Here is a 14,473-nt window from a genome sequence, read left to right as displayed (position 1 = left end):
TACCTATTGTTTAAAAGGCCCTCTGGTGGCGCAAGAAGACGGATTTTATAAAATAAAAAGCAGTTGAAACTGCATTTTTATGAATAAAAATTTGACAAACTATTTATCGTTTTATGATGAGTAAAATTTTTTATTCGCGTTCGCAGCTTTTAAGTAATGCATAAACCTACGAAACGCGAGGCCCTTCGGACCGCGAAGCATAGGCGGTGGCCCGCGTCGTCCATGCCTTACGCCGCCCTTGGTCATAGAAATGATGTAATTTGAATATAAATTATTTATAAATACGTATGTCAAGTTATATTTTTATTACTACGTAAAATATATTTAAGGGTTTACGACCACTGTGCAAGGTGAGACGTTGTTGAAACAAAAAAAGTTATGCATTCCATCACGTACATAAACAGTGTCGTAATTCGCCAAGTGCGAATCAGCAAATTCGTAAAATTTTTGTTTATTTTGAACAATCCGGATAATCGAAAATCCGGATAATGGAGGTCCGGATAATGGAGGTTCTACTGTATATATATATATATATATATGTTAATTCTAATAACGAGAAAAATCGTCATTAAGTCAGAACCTACTCCAGATATGACACGTGACCATCTCTATCTCCCCATCCCCTCGAGTTTTAACCACCAAAATTTAACATAATACACAAACCTCCTTGCAAATTTTCAGAAAATTTCGAAGAAAGGCACAGGAATCATTAAGCTTCAAAGAGGGTGAATAAAATCGTGCCCACCTCACACACATTAACATCCATACATAAAGAAAAACCCCCGGAATTTTTTTGCATTCCTCGTCGTTTCGAGGTGCCTCGAGTCCAAAAATGTACAAATCTTGGGGAATGATTTTGACCGAATGTTATTAGTGGAATGTCCATAAATTACGTACTGGTAATGCACGAATGGGTGTGTCTACGGGTAATCGTTACGATGCGTTACAAGTGGGGCGTTTACAAAAACATTACTTAATGCTAGATAATGGGTAACAGAACGATTCGTTTTTGTTTCTGAGTGTTTCGTAGCTCTCTCTATTGTTTATGTCACTGTTTGTACGTTATACACGTTATTTATAAAGTAATATAATGTTCGGTATATCGAGTATATATTATTCCTTAGTACAATTATGGGGGTTGATCGAGAATATAAGTTACGTAATTTTAGGAGTAGGTGTATGCGACGGCAGGTTACAGTGGAGGATATGGTGGTTGGAAAGTATAAAAATAGTGTTGCTTTACGAGCGATCCCACGTTAAATTGATGGATAAGGCAACATAACGCGTGAGCGATTGCCAAGAGAGAGGTGTCTAACGAGGAAATTTTTTCAGAAACTGGTCCCTGTTTAGGTGTTTTTGACACAAAAAAACACGGAAAACAGGCTGCCAACACGTTGGTACGGAGTAAACTCACAACAATCGCGTGTTTAGTGGTTTTATTCATTCGGCTATCGGTGGGCTGGTTTTATAAATACTGTAAACGCAATGTAAATTTCGCTTTAAAATAGAATAAAGTTTAAAATAGCTGGTAAATTTATGAGATTTTCAAGCATTTTAGAAGAATTTTATTAATATTACGCATAATTTTTGTAAGAAAGGTTAAAAATGAAAGTGTAATTTTCACAATTAAATTTCATTTTGGTGACAAAGTAATTAATAAAAAAATTATAATTAATTTTTATTTAAAAAATTATAAAATAAAATTACAATTTCCATAATTAAAAATTAATTTTTTTATAATAAAATAATTATTGAAAAGAATTTAAAGTAACTTTTGTAAATTCAAAATGACAATAATTAAACTTAATTTTTTTATTACGATAATTGACTTAATAATGAAAATTAATTTTTGCCAGAAAATTGAAGAAGAAATGCCACAATTTCCTTAGTTCATATTACGTAATGCAATTCGACTAATGATATTAGATACAATATAAAGCAATAAATCAAAATAAATCATGGCAAACCAACAAAGATAGAAGGACGAATGACTAAAACGGTTAAGACGTCGGTTTACCGCTCTGCTGGATCAGAAATCGAATCAAAGCCAGCAACTCCCTAAGAAATTTTGCCCCTCGGTGCCTGGTACATAAAACCACTGTCGCGGGTTCGCACCCGGCTAAAGTGTTGGCCGCAGGCTTTTCTTGTAAAATAAGATTCGGTTCCCATAGAAAGCTATTGAGCGATCTGCGCGTGAACGATCGCGTGTTGCCAGGCTTTATTTTATCAAACCAATCTCACCAACCCCGGAAATTTTCACGGAATCGGGACCCATTCCTCGCCGCTGGTGGGCCGAGACGAAACGACAACGGGTACGGATTAAAGGCCTTGTTAGTGCCCGCGGAGTAAAAAGAAACTAATAAAATTGCCAAGTTAGAAAGAATAATTGCTAAAAACCATTTAAATTTCTTACAGTTTTGAGCATTTTTATAATATTATATTAATTATATTTTTCCGAAATTCAAATTTCAAAATTCACGAATATTTTACAAGTAATCTCTTATTTAGAGAATATTTAAAACGAATCGTCTGAATTATTCTTTTTCTTGTAAAAAAAGTAAAGAAAGTTGATGTCGTGTTGAAGTTTGAAAAACATTTCCAGCAGGAAATAGAAAAGGAAGTCGATTACGATTCTTTCTTTATAGTGTATTACTTTGTTTGACGTCACGCTAATGCTTACTTCTCTAAGATATTTTTCAGATTTGTGGAAGGTTAATAACTACATATTCCTGTATATTGCGTACAGTTGTTTATTTCTCAATTTTCTTCTTACTTATGTATATATATTATCATATTTTTATAACAAAAAATAATAAATTTCCGTGATAAATCGTGTCTATTTTTGAAATTGGATCGATGGAATAAGGCGACGCAACATTTGGGCCATCTAATTAGAAACTGGCCCCTAATTAGGTGTTAGATGAAAACCTGGAAAACTCCAGACGGTCAGTCCGTCGGTGAGATATGAACCCGCGACTAACTCTACCAGTGTTTTATCCACTCGGCAATCGGAAGGCTGATTTTTCTTGAAATTATCGAATTACATCGAATTTTTAACAAGATTAAATATGTTTAGAATTGTTAAAATATTCGGTATATTATACAAGATTTCTGAAAATAAACGATGATGTTTCGTAAGGCTTTTGTGAATGATTCATTAAATAATCACTCTAGAAGTTTTTGTGTTATAATCAATAACTCCAACAGATTTTGTACAGCGTTAGTAGGCCTTTTATGTATAGATTTAATCACTACGCTTTATGAATATTGCGCGTAATGTAAATTTTACATTTCCAAGAAGGCGGAAGGCGGAATGAACTCACCTAAAGAGATAAGGTTGACCTTCGAGAAGTCCAACTTTATCTCTTTACACTTTATTTGTAATCTTATAAAAATCTCGTGTAAAACGTCGTATGTAATGAAAGTTCGCATTTAATAAAAATCTATAATGCGAGTGCAAATATTATGCCAAATATTCTGTGATATAAATTCTTTCAATTATATCTATGCTGTATACTTAATGGCAAATACATACAATCCGTAAATAACCAGTTTTAATCACTGATTGTCATACAAAATCTTCCAGAGTAAAATAGTCAATACGTTACTGTTACACAATGATCTTACAGAATCGCATCATTCATTTTCGGAAACCTTGTATTTACATTTGAAAATAGTTTTTAAATTTTATAGTAAAATAATCTGTATAATCTGTCCTGGATATTTCGGGACTCATCCTTTACCGCTTGGCCATCCCCAACCTAGGTTTGGCCGAATACCCGATTGATTAAGAAGCTTTAAATGCCCGCTGGAGTATCGGTAAATAATCACAAATCCGAACAGAATAAGAATTTCTTAGATTAATTATAAAAACTCGAGACTAATCAAATATTTATAAGCGTATTTTTAACGTAGTAGGAAATCATTATAGGTATTTTAAGTGAAATTGGGCAGAGATTTACGCCTGACTGACGAGTTAGCGACGTAATATTTTTGGGTTTTCTTCGCGTGTGGGCCCACCGGCGGCCAAGCGGCTCCGTTCCCCGAACACTGGGAGTTCGATGGTGGATTAGCGCCTGGCCAAAACAGACTGGCCGGGCACCAATCTCCACGTTTGTAACGCCCGAATAGGAGCCAGTTACCCTTAAAAAGACCTCCCGGAAGGCATCTCCTCTAGACAAATCGCCCAAGTATTGCATTGCCATAACTTAACAAACAAACACGTTCATCCGTTTAATTTTCTAAGAACGTTCTAAAGAAATCTGGCCCCTATTTAAGTGCCAAAATTTAAATAGGGGCCAGTTTTTCCTTCCTCCAATACCTCTTTGATAAATCGTCCTCGCGTGCGTTGGTCAGGCCCGAACCACAGACTAGTAGTTTTATCCACTCGACCACTGGTAGCCAATGTCATATTGGATAATTTTATTTTTTATGTCAGATCGAGGTTCTATTTATGCTCGAGTAAAAATGGATTACAACGTGTTTAGACGTTTACGGATTTTGTTTTGAAGGATTTATTCGAAAGTGGATTCCCGTTATCTTTACATTTTATTCAGTAATTACTCATTTCATTTTAATTTTTAAACAGTTGATGGCATTGTTTTAATCAAAAAATAGCGATTTATGAAAATAAATGATTCAAAATTTATAAACTTTATTCGATGTTATTTGAAAAATAATTAAAAAATTTCTTTACAAGACACGTCTTATTACAATGTTATTTTTAATAAATAAATATATGTAAAAACATCTCATTTATTTTATTAAGAGTAATTCTAAAGTTACTAAATTAAAGTAAAAATATATTTTATATAAAATACTTCTTAAATTTTAAGTAAATGCAATTGCATCGATATAAGACATCGAGTTTAGTTAGACACGTAATGCTACATAGTTTCTAGTTTTAAGATATTTGACATTTCGTACAAATCATTAAGTTCGAGAAAATAAATTCATTTATAAATGACTCTAATAATTTCTTTACAAAACATCATTCGAAACATATAATTATGCTTGAATGATTGTCGACGATTTACTTTTTATTGCCACAGTTTGCTAATTTCTCACACACTAATATACCTTTAAGTATAAATGGTACGTGTACGCACGTAGGCGCTCACACCCAAGGATCAAGAACGAGAAGTTAACCGAAGCGCTAATGGTAATTCGTTAGCTTCTAACTCTAAAGCCCGGTTACCACTCGCAAATTACCAGTGGCAGCGTCCAGTCACAATGGCAAACGTTCGGCGTCAAAATATACAAGTTTATTCCATTGACATTGTTTGCGCTTAGGCAAAGACGCGTTAATACATCAGCCAATTTGCTTCGATATCCAATGAGGCGACGGCGTATACCCGACGTCGAAACAATAGAATCTATCCCACGTTCGAACGTGTCACGAAGCAAATTTTCAAACACGGGGTACATTCTATTGTTTTGACGTCGGGTATACGCCGTCACCTTGCTGGCTATGGAAAGCCGCAGTGTTAGCGGCAGCAGAAAATATTCGCTACTTCGAGAATACTCCTTAGTGGCGCGCCGAGACACATGCCTTGTGGAATTGTTTACCAAGAACAGCCTCTACCGTTTGTCGTTGTCGCTGGAAACTTGTAAGTGGAAACAAAGCTTAACTCCCGATCCTTAGTTGCGAATGCGGCCGATCGTGACATAATTTACACATTTTTGCATATTCGTGCCAAAATTATTTCATTATTTAATATTTATTTTTAACCATCTTTCATTTTCCAACCATTCGCTGATATTTTTGGCTATAGCATTCCACTTAGATAGCGATTTAAATCGTTCCTCCATTGCTTTTTCAATATCCGTTCTTGTATCTTCATCGAAATCGCCTTTTCTTTTTTCATAAAATTCTTTCATCTTTCAAGCGAGAAAATAAAGAACTTTTAATAAATAATTAAAATTGATATTTTGTAATTTTTTAAAAATTTCATTTTTAATTACAAGCAATTGTTTAAAGTCCCACATACCGTTTCGAAAGAATCAAAATCCTTTATCTCGGAAATAAGAGATAAAACAATTCTTCCATATCTGTAATTAAAAATTTCATTTAAAATTATTTAAAGGATAACATATACATTAAAATAAACGAATTATGGTAATTTTTATTTTTATAGTTTTTTTAACTCTTTTCGCCCTGTGGGCGCTAAGAGGGCCTCCTTTAGCCAACCCATTATGGGTTCGACCAGATCCTCGATGAAGACTTGGGCCCGCTATATCTAGATGGACCAACTCCGAAATTTTTCTGGGGATTATTCGGTCCGGATTCGAACCCGGGTCCCCAGAGCAGAGATAGACTGCACCTCGATCACTCGTCAGTCAATTATTTTTATGTTAATCTATATATTAAAAAAATCTTAATAAAATGTAATCGATATAAGACAAAAGAAAACGTTGTAGTTCTGAATAATACCGACGAATTTATGGCTATAAAAATAAGCAGCCGGTGCGCCATCCGACACTCGACGCCATTTTGATTTTAGTCATCCAACTTTAACTTCTCGTAGAACATAAATAGGCTTACTTAATATTTTCGAGATTTCGAATTTTCCTTATAACGTATTTGAGTTTCTCTTTCCGTTGGACTGTTTACTTTTTCGTCAGAAATTTGCTTTCTCTCGAACATTTCGTATTGATGGGCGAGTGAGTCAGTGTCAATATAGTTATGTATATAATTTTTATATAATGCATAGTTTTAACTCGAATCGCTTTAATTTTTTAAAATATTAAAAGATGGCACGATTTGCACAAGCTGCATCGTAGGGCCTCTCGTTACGACGGGGCCTCTATAATAGGGTCTTACATTTTTACATTAGTCATTATTAATTTAATAGTAAAGGGGAAGGGCCCGAAATATGTTATAATTTATGGCCGTAACGAGTCTGTGTCCAGCACTGCTTTTAATAATTTTTTAAATACGTATATATTAAAAGAAATTAAAGCAATTCGCGTTAATAATTTTAATTAGTTAACTATTTATTTATTTAAAAAAATCTTACAGAGATTTCGATAACGAAGACCACTTTTCTTGCAAATGTTCAACGAACATGGTCCAAAATTTTGGAGTGAAATAATGGTATTTTTCAGGATTCCACACTTCATCAAAAAATCTTCAAAAAATCCAATTATAATAATTTTTAAATATGTATATATAAATAAATTATTGTTGAAATTTTAAATTTACCTTTTAACTAAGACCTCATCATTTGTGCAAGGCAAAATTGCATAAAATATTTGTTTCTCATCATAACTTTTGGTCTCTTTGTAACGTTTATAAACGTTTTCCCAATCTTTTTTGTTGCCGTACATGATGAAACTACATCCGACAATAAAGCTGTATTCTCTAAAGATATTTTTAGAATAAAAATTTTAGTTTTTTTTCCATAAATTTATTTAAAATTCGAGTAATTTTATCTTACATTTCTTTTGGGTCCTTTCCTTTCATGAGTTCTTTCATCACTTCTCTCGAATTACTTAAACAGTTTTTATAACCGTACTTACACAAAATAGAAATATATGTATTTTTTGATAAGCTAAATTTAAGAGAAAAATTATTCAAAGTTGTAATTATTTTTAAACATTTTATATAATTTATAGAAATTATTATTATTATTAAATATACGATTTGTTTAGCGGGTAATGGTGAGTTTTATTTCTAGATAATAAAAAAAAAATAATTTTTAAAATTATAATAAATAAAAGACATAATTCATTACAATAGTTCTTCTTCAATTTTTTCTTTAGCCCAATTATGCAAATATCTAGCGTAAATCGATCCCAAAGCGTATTGAATAAATTTCTGAAATTAAAATAATAATTAAAAAATTAAATAAAAAAATTAATTTTCACTAATACCTGTAAAACCTGTCTAAAACGGACCCTCTACAAAAGAGCAACCCGTTTAAGAAATCGTTGATAAATTACTTAACGCTGCCGTATTCCTAAAATTACGTATGACATATTTCCGATCATTCCCTTCATTGTACTGAGGAATTGTACACGGTAGCCTACCAGGTACTAAATGCTACAATACTGTGTTAATTACATGTATAACGTACTGTATAAATCAGTTATTTGCTACGCAAAATACTATTTTAAGTCGGAAACCCGTCTAACGCGAAAGCGAAGCACTTTACCAGAATAATTGGGCCCGTGGGCACTAAAAGGGCCTTTTATCCTATAGAATAAATCTTTTGAAAAAAAAAACGATATTCTTAAAGAAATGCTCCGAAACTTCGCTTGGATTTTATGTAGTTTATATATTTTCCGCTTACCATTATCGATCCAGAAATTTCTGAGCACTTGATCATTGTAAGTAGTCTTAGTTACGGCACGAAATACTTTACTAAAGCGATAAATAACTGGAAATTAATGATTTCCATAGATTTTCTAAGTTACTTTCGAAACAATTCCATGTAAAATGCTCTACATCTTCTTGGGGAATGGTCCCGGGAAATTACTGTACTATGGGAGCGGGTTATTTATCGTGTTGCATTTTTGAAAATTGCAATCCCATAAAGAGTAAAGCTTTCAATCTCAAGCTTTCGCGTGATCCTTCAATCTCTTATCTCCTTGACCTTTAACCACCAAAATTTAATAGCATCAATACCCATATTCACACGTAAACTTGCCGAGTTTCAACAGTTTAGGTTCATTTAGTCCCGAGATAAAATGCAAAATAGACGCTTGCACACACGCATACGTACAAAACTTTTACAGTTTTTGGAAATCTGAAATACCAAAATGTCGAGAAAATGCGAAAAAATTGGGGAAGGGAATTAAAATTTTAGCGATTACCATACTTTCCCTGTGTTGTATTCTATAACATCCAGGAAAATAACATAACTTTCTATAAAATAAAAATCTAGAAAAGAAAATTCTTGTCAGCGCAATCGCGTTTCGTTTTAAACAGGTTTTAATGTGTTGTATTGTATTGTAAATTTGTTGTACGAAACAATAAAAATTATTTTAAAATACTGTTGAAAAGATATATTAAATTAGTAAAAAGAATGCAATTTTATTCGATGCTGTAAAAATATACAGTAAAACCTATTTAAACCGGAATCTTAAGATACAAAATGTTTTTTCCGGTTTAACAGGTTTCCGCCTTGAGCAGGTTTTTTAAAACATAGAAAATCGCTCCGTTCTAAAGAATGTTTTCCGTTTATGCGGGTTTCCATTTTGGACAGGCTTTACTGTATTTAATTACCGCAATTTAATTATACGCGTACAATTAAACTAACAGAATCAGCAATAAATTTTAAAAATAGCCAGCAAAAATGATTATAATTTCGTCATAATGCCGGATTACATAATTTAATCGTATTCTTAATTTATCTAATTTAAAATATGTTCTCCATCTCAATTTTAGTAGTGTCTTGCCCCTGTACATCATACTTTTCCCGTTAACCAAAGAGTCGTGCCGGTCATCTATCTAATAACTCCGTTCGGGAGGAAGTTTTTGAATCGAAATAATATGACTTCCGGTCCAAATCGAAAGTTCGTATACATTTAGTCGAGGACTTCCACCCCCTAGGTTTATCTGGTCTCGATTTTCATCTAACACCGTTGTAGAGATTAAGGAAGGACACGCAAGCAGACGGACGATGGTGGAAATTTATAGGTCTACGGTTTTTAAAAATTTAATTATTTGTAATTCTTTATCAAAAAGCAATAAAAATTATCAAAAGTTGTTGAAAAATATATTTTAAACTAGTGAAAAAGTAACGTAATCAATACCTCATTAATGTTTATTGTTTCTTTGGCCGAGTCGAAAGCGTTTTATTTGAATTTTTGATAGAAAAAATAAAATAAAATAATAGAATTATTAAGAAATTAAACTCGAGCTTCTTAAAGGATTTTCGTCTATAAAATAGAAACTTTCTACACTAATTTTCGAGCATTTTAAATAGGAAACAAAACAAACAAATAAATCTATTTGAAAATCCAATTTAAATATCGAATGGAAAAATATAAAAATTCAATAGAAAAAGTAATCAATGGAAAGATTACTCTTTATATTTCTCTCAAAAACTCCGTTTATGTTTCTACAAAAGTCAAATAGTCTCTCATTTGATTTTATAATGATTTTTTTAAGTCAGTGGCTTCCAAATTTCAATAAATGTAATGACAATACCTTCTTCAAATATACAACATTTTCTAGAGTTCAATAAAAAACAATATGCTTATGTATAACTAGAAGAGAGAATTTATTATTTATTAAAAACTTTTGTCAATAACTTTTTGTTGATATTTATTATTTATTAATAGAAATTACTCGAGGCTAAAATTGATGAAAAATAAACTTTACTGAAACAAAATTAATTATATTTTTATAATTACTTACGGTAAAATATTGTTATTATTTTCAAAATATTATCAGTAAAATTCTGTTTTTATCTTTAATGTCAGTGAGCGCTAATATTCGTTTGATATTTGTATTAAGTTCTGCGCGGCACCCGTGTCACACCGGCAATTCGGGGCTCCAGATACGGTGCCAAATTTAAATTTCGGTATTCTTATTACTGAAATGAGTTTATAAAAGATTGGTTTGCCCGGGATCTCCACCAAAGTGGGCCCCAAACCAATATTTTATGGCCTACTGTCGGTGGAGATCCCAGACGATTTTCCTTTTTACTCGTAGGAAAACGCACCATCGCTCTCACTACTATCCATCAATGGTCGAATGGATAAAACCACCGAACACGAGAGTTTTCACCCGACCACCGAGTTGGGCACGTATTGGGCTTTCCTTTCGTTTCTAACACCTAAATAAAGTCCAGTTTCCCATAGAAAGTCCTCTTGGCGGATCGACCGTGCGTTACGTTTTCATAACTCGTGACATCAGTTCATTTCGATTATTTTTTTTATTATTCATCTTTTTATCTTCTTAGTCGAACTTACACCCGTAAGTTAATCTATAAAGTAAATAACTCTATCGAGGAAACTCCTAAATTTATTATAGGGTGTGGTTAGAAGACAGCCTCCCTGTATTTAAACTAGTTAGAATTTTCCCGAAATACTGTACACGGGTTGCGATCATAATTGAAAAAAATGAAGACCACAAAATCAGTTTTCCCTCTTCGACCTTTGTTTTTTATTATTTGTTTAACTGTTTAAATCTCTTAATTGATTGACAGTACACTACAACCTTTCGAATTATGATTACGAAGCCGAGTGAAGAGAATATTCTAGACAGTCGGAATGAGAAGAGTATAAGAAAAATAAAGAATAAAATAGGAAGAATTAAGAAGAGAAGAAATAGTTTGAATATTATTTAAGGTATTCGAGCTTGTGTAAGCCTATCATATTTCTTGGAAAAGATGAATGAAAAGTAGGAAGATTTAAAAGCGGGATGCTTCGAGCAAAAGAGATTTTATTGCACGATTAATCCAGCCGATTTAATAAGATCTCTTTTATTTAAAAAACAGAAAAAAGAATATGTAGGAAGTGTTACCCAACAACCCATAAACCATTGGGCGATAGAAGAGAGAGCGTCAAAGTTTATGGGAGAGATGTAAAAAGATATTAAAAATCTCAGATACATAATTCTAATTAGTCACTACATAAGGTTATTTATAAACTGTTTTATTAAAAATAATAAATTAAATTTATTCAGCCAAAATTTCAGTTCTTTCCTTATACTTCTCAACTGAGTCTAAACAGCATAATTCTATATTCGGAATATTATTCGGCGCTATCTTACTACATTGACTATTAGAAGTTCATTGCCTTTTCCTATTTCCTATCTTTCAATTACCTTTTATACCATTTAAAAAAAAAAATTAAAACTAACCTATAGAGTCTTGCCTTAAATAATGGTTTTTATAGAAACCCGGGTTAAGGAAAATGTGTAATTTATTGGGATTGTAATAGGGACAGCACTACATTTTTCAAATAAAAGTCTCGCCAGACAATACAAACCGGAAGGAAATAAATCTATAAAAATTGAAATAAAAACCTAGAACAGACTTTTCTCATTATGATTGGCGGGTCGATATCCAATTAGGTAAATCGAAATCTTTTTTGCTTTATTGGCTAATGACTCGCAATCGTGTTTCTTACGACGGATTCAGACCAGTGGTTCTTAGACCTTTCCTTTACTCACACCCCTGAATTTTTAAAATACACTCTCCTATATTGGTATATTTTTATTAAGATATTATTTTAAAAATGTCTCTATTGTCAGTGGAAAAGGAGAAAAAAAATGTTTTAATTCAATTATGAACAACATTAAGCTTCATAAAATATGTTTCGCACCCCTAAACGTTTTTTTAAAATTTCTCTCAGAGAGACTAAGAGGGCCTTTTTATACGTATCCATCGTAGGTTTGGACAGATGCACAATAAGAGCAGACGGGGCCCGACGTAACCGGGAAAGATCACCCTCCCGAAGATTCCTGCGACTTTTCGATCGAGCTCAGATCCCAGATCCCCCAGAGGGTAGAGGTGCCAAACATCCAGTGGCGCGTTATCCTACGGGCAAAAGGGACAATTACCTGGGGTTCCCACCGTCAAGGAGACTCAAACCAATCTTTTTATAAGAAATATTTTCCGCCAAGAAGTCAACACTACGCGGGGCCCTATAATTCAAATTAACCCGGGACCCCATGAAGATATAACGCGCCACCGCGTACATCCTCGAAGATGCGTGTATCACTTATTCCGCGTAAATGCAAAATAGAAATTGAATAGTTTTAAATAATAAAATGTCTTACTTTCCATTTTTCTTGTACGTTGGTTTGAAAAACAGCCATTTCATAATTTCTCAGAAAGTATCCGATTTCTGTAAAACCCACTACATTTAATACCAGAACATCCTTTTCGTAAGGAAAATAAGAGAAGATATCGAGCGCCAAGGTATGAGGAATATCTCCTTTGCTAAAACGATGACAAGATAAAACTATTTTAATGAAATATGAGTAATAATAATATTATTAAATTTTAAAAGTTTACTTACTCGGCAAAGAACATGGCATCTTTTAAAATTTGAATTCTATTTAATGACGGTATTTTCTAAAATAAAATAGAAAATAAATCAAATTTAGAGTGCGTTCGGTTCCGAATTTAAAATGTTTTCGTATACCATTTGCAGTGTTATGATATATTTTACAGCGTACCACACGAGGATAAAATTTTAATACTTTATTTTTAAATCCTTGTAATATTCTAAACGCTTTATTTGATGTATGGCTACAATAATATCTGTTGTAAATCTATATACAACTGGCTTAAGTGACTAAGTAATTCACGATTACCGTCTCAATTTTGTATATGGTGCCATTTTTCTCGAATTTGTTTCCTCGTTTTTCTATCGAGTCATTTTGTCGGATCGAGAGATCGATAGGTAAGCTACTGAACGTATCCACGAAAATAGAGATAAGAGAAGTGATGATCGTCATCCTTCATTCTGTGTCTCTTATTCGTCTCTTGAATTGGCTACCGACACGAAATTTGACTTTTAAATCATCAGAAATATATTTAAAACTTCGATTTTGAGTTAATATTGTATTGTATGGATTTTGAGTCGTGTTTTTAAAGAATTTCGTAAAAGACAGAATTCGTTTCTGTCATTTCTATTGTGTAGAAATGAAGTTACGCGAAATTCAGTAGTAATGCAGGGTGTCTCGTAAGTCTGGAATCGTAAGAGTTATAATAATCGCTCTATGTACTTTTACATGGAGTTGCGTAAGAAGAAACAAATTCGAGTTATTCCGATGGTGGGAACCCACAGACAACGTGAACTCCAAAGAGTTTTTAACTGGCTGCATCTAGCACTCTGGATGAAGCCTGTTAAATTCTTTGGCATTAACTCTCTCTGCGGATTCTCGCCATCGGAATAACTTGAATTCGTTCCTTCTTATTCGATATCATACTTTATGTATAAAAGAATAAACAAAAATGAACACTTGCTTCCAGACTTATGGAACACCCTGTATAATAGAAAGCGCACACTTTTGTGAGGGACGAACAGACCCACAATAAAGTGTTATTTTAAATTTTAATTATTGGAAACTTTAATCGGTTAAATTCGAGCGTTTTATCGAGTTAGGCTAAACGCCATAATAATTATTTCCCACGGAGTTTGTTCCTTGATGAGTCGGATCCAGTTAGTCAGGGATGTGTCACCAGGAACTTTCGATGGAGAGCCCATATTGGACGCCAGACCCTTAACAACAACCACCTGACCTAATGGAAAAACCCAAGAGGAATTTTAAAAAAAACCCAAGAAGAGAGTCGTCTTCCAAAGTCCGCCCAACAAAGTCGTCCTCTAGGATTCAAATTGTGACCCAGGATTAAAACCGTGAGAAAAAATCGTGCCTGGTTAAGCCTCTACACTCCTCCGTGCCTCCACACCAGTGAACGGACAAGATTCGGAACTAGTGGAAAGAACAGTCCATCGACAAGGTATTTATCAACCCGCGATTCGTTTATAGGGACAGCACTACATTTTT

General features: G+C 33.2%; 1 protein-coding gene across 1 annotated transcript in view; it reads right to left on the bottom strand.

Moving 5' to 3' along the window:
* Positions 1-7,435: 7,435 nt before the first annotated feature.
* LOC111630850 (leucyl-cystinyl aminopeptidase-like) overlaps positions 7,436-14,473 on the bottom strand; it is a 35,646-nt gene continuing 28,608 nt past the window's right edge. Inside the window, exons 11-14 of the mRNA XM_023375014.1 lie at positions 12,979-13,028; positions 12,737-12,899; positions 7,737-7,819; positions 7,436-7,553 (exon numbers count right to left, since the gene is read on the bottom strand). Coding sequence (XP_023230782.1) covers positions 7,436-7,553; positions 7,737-7,819; positions 12,737-12,899; positions 12,979-13,028 — 414 coding nt within the window. The remainder of the gene's footprint in view (positions 7,554-7,736; positions 7,820-12,736; positions 12,900-12,978; positions 13,029-14,473) is intronic.

The sequence above is a fragment of the Centruroides sculpturatus genome, unplaced genomic scaffold, assembly GCF_000671375.1.
Source record: "Centruroides sculpturatus isolate CEXI.00-Female unplaced genomic scaffold, Cexi_2.0 scaffold6, whole genome shotgun sequence".
Lineage (NCBI taxonomy): Eukaryota > Metazoa > Arthropoda > Arachnida > Scorpiones > Buthidae > Centruroides > Centruroides sculpturatus.
Note: the sequence above shows the minus strand (reverse complement) of the source record. Positions and strands in the feature narration are given on the sequence as shown.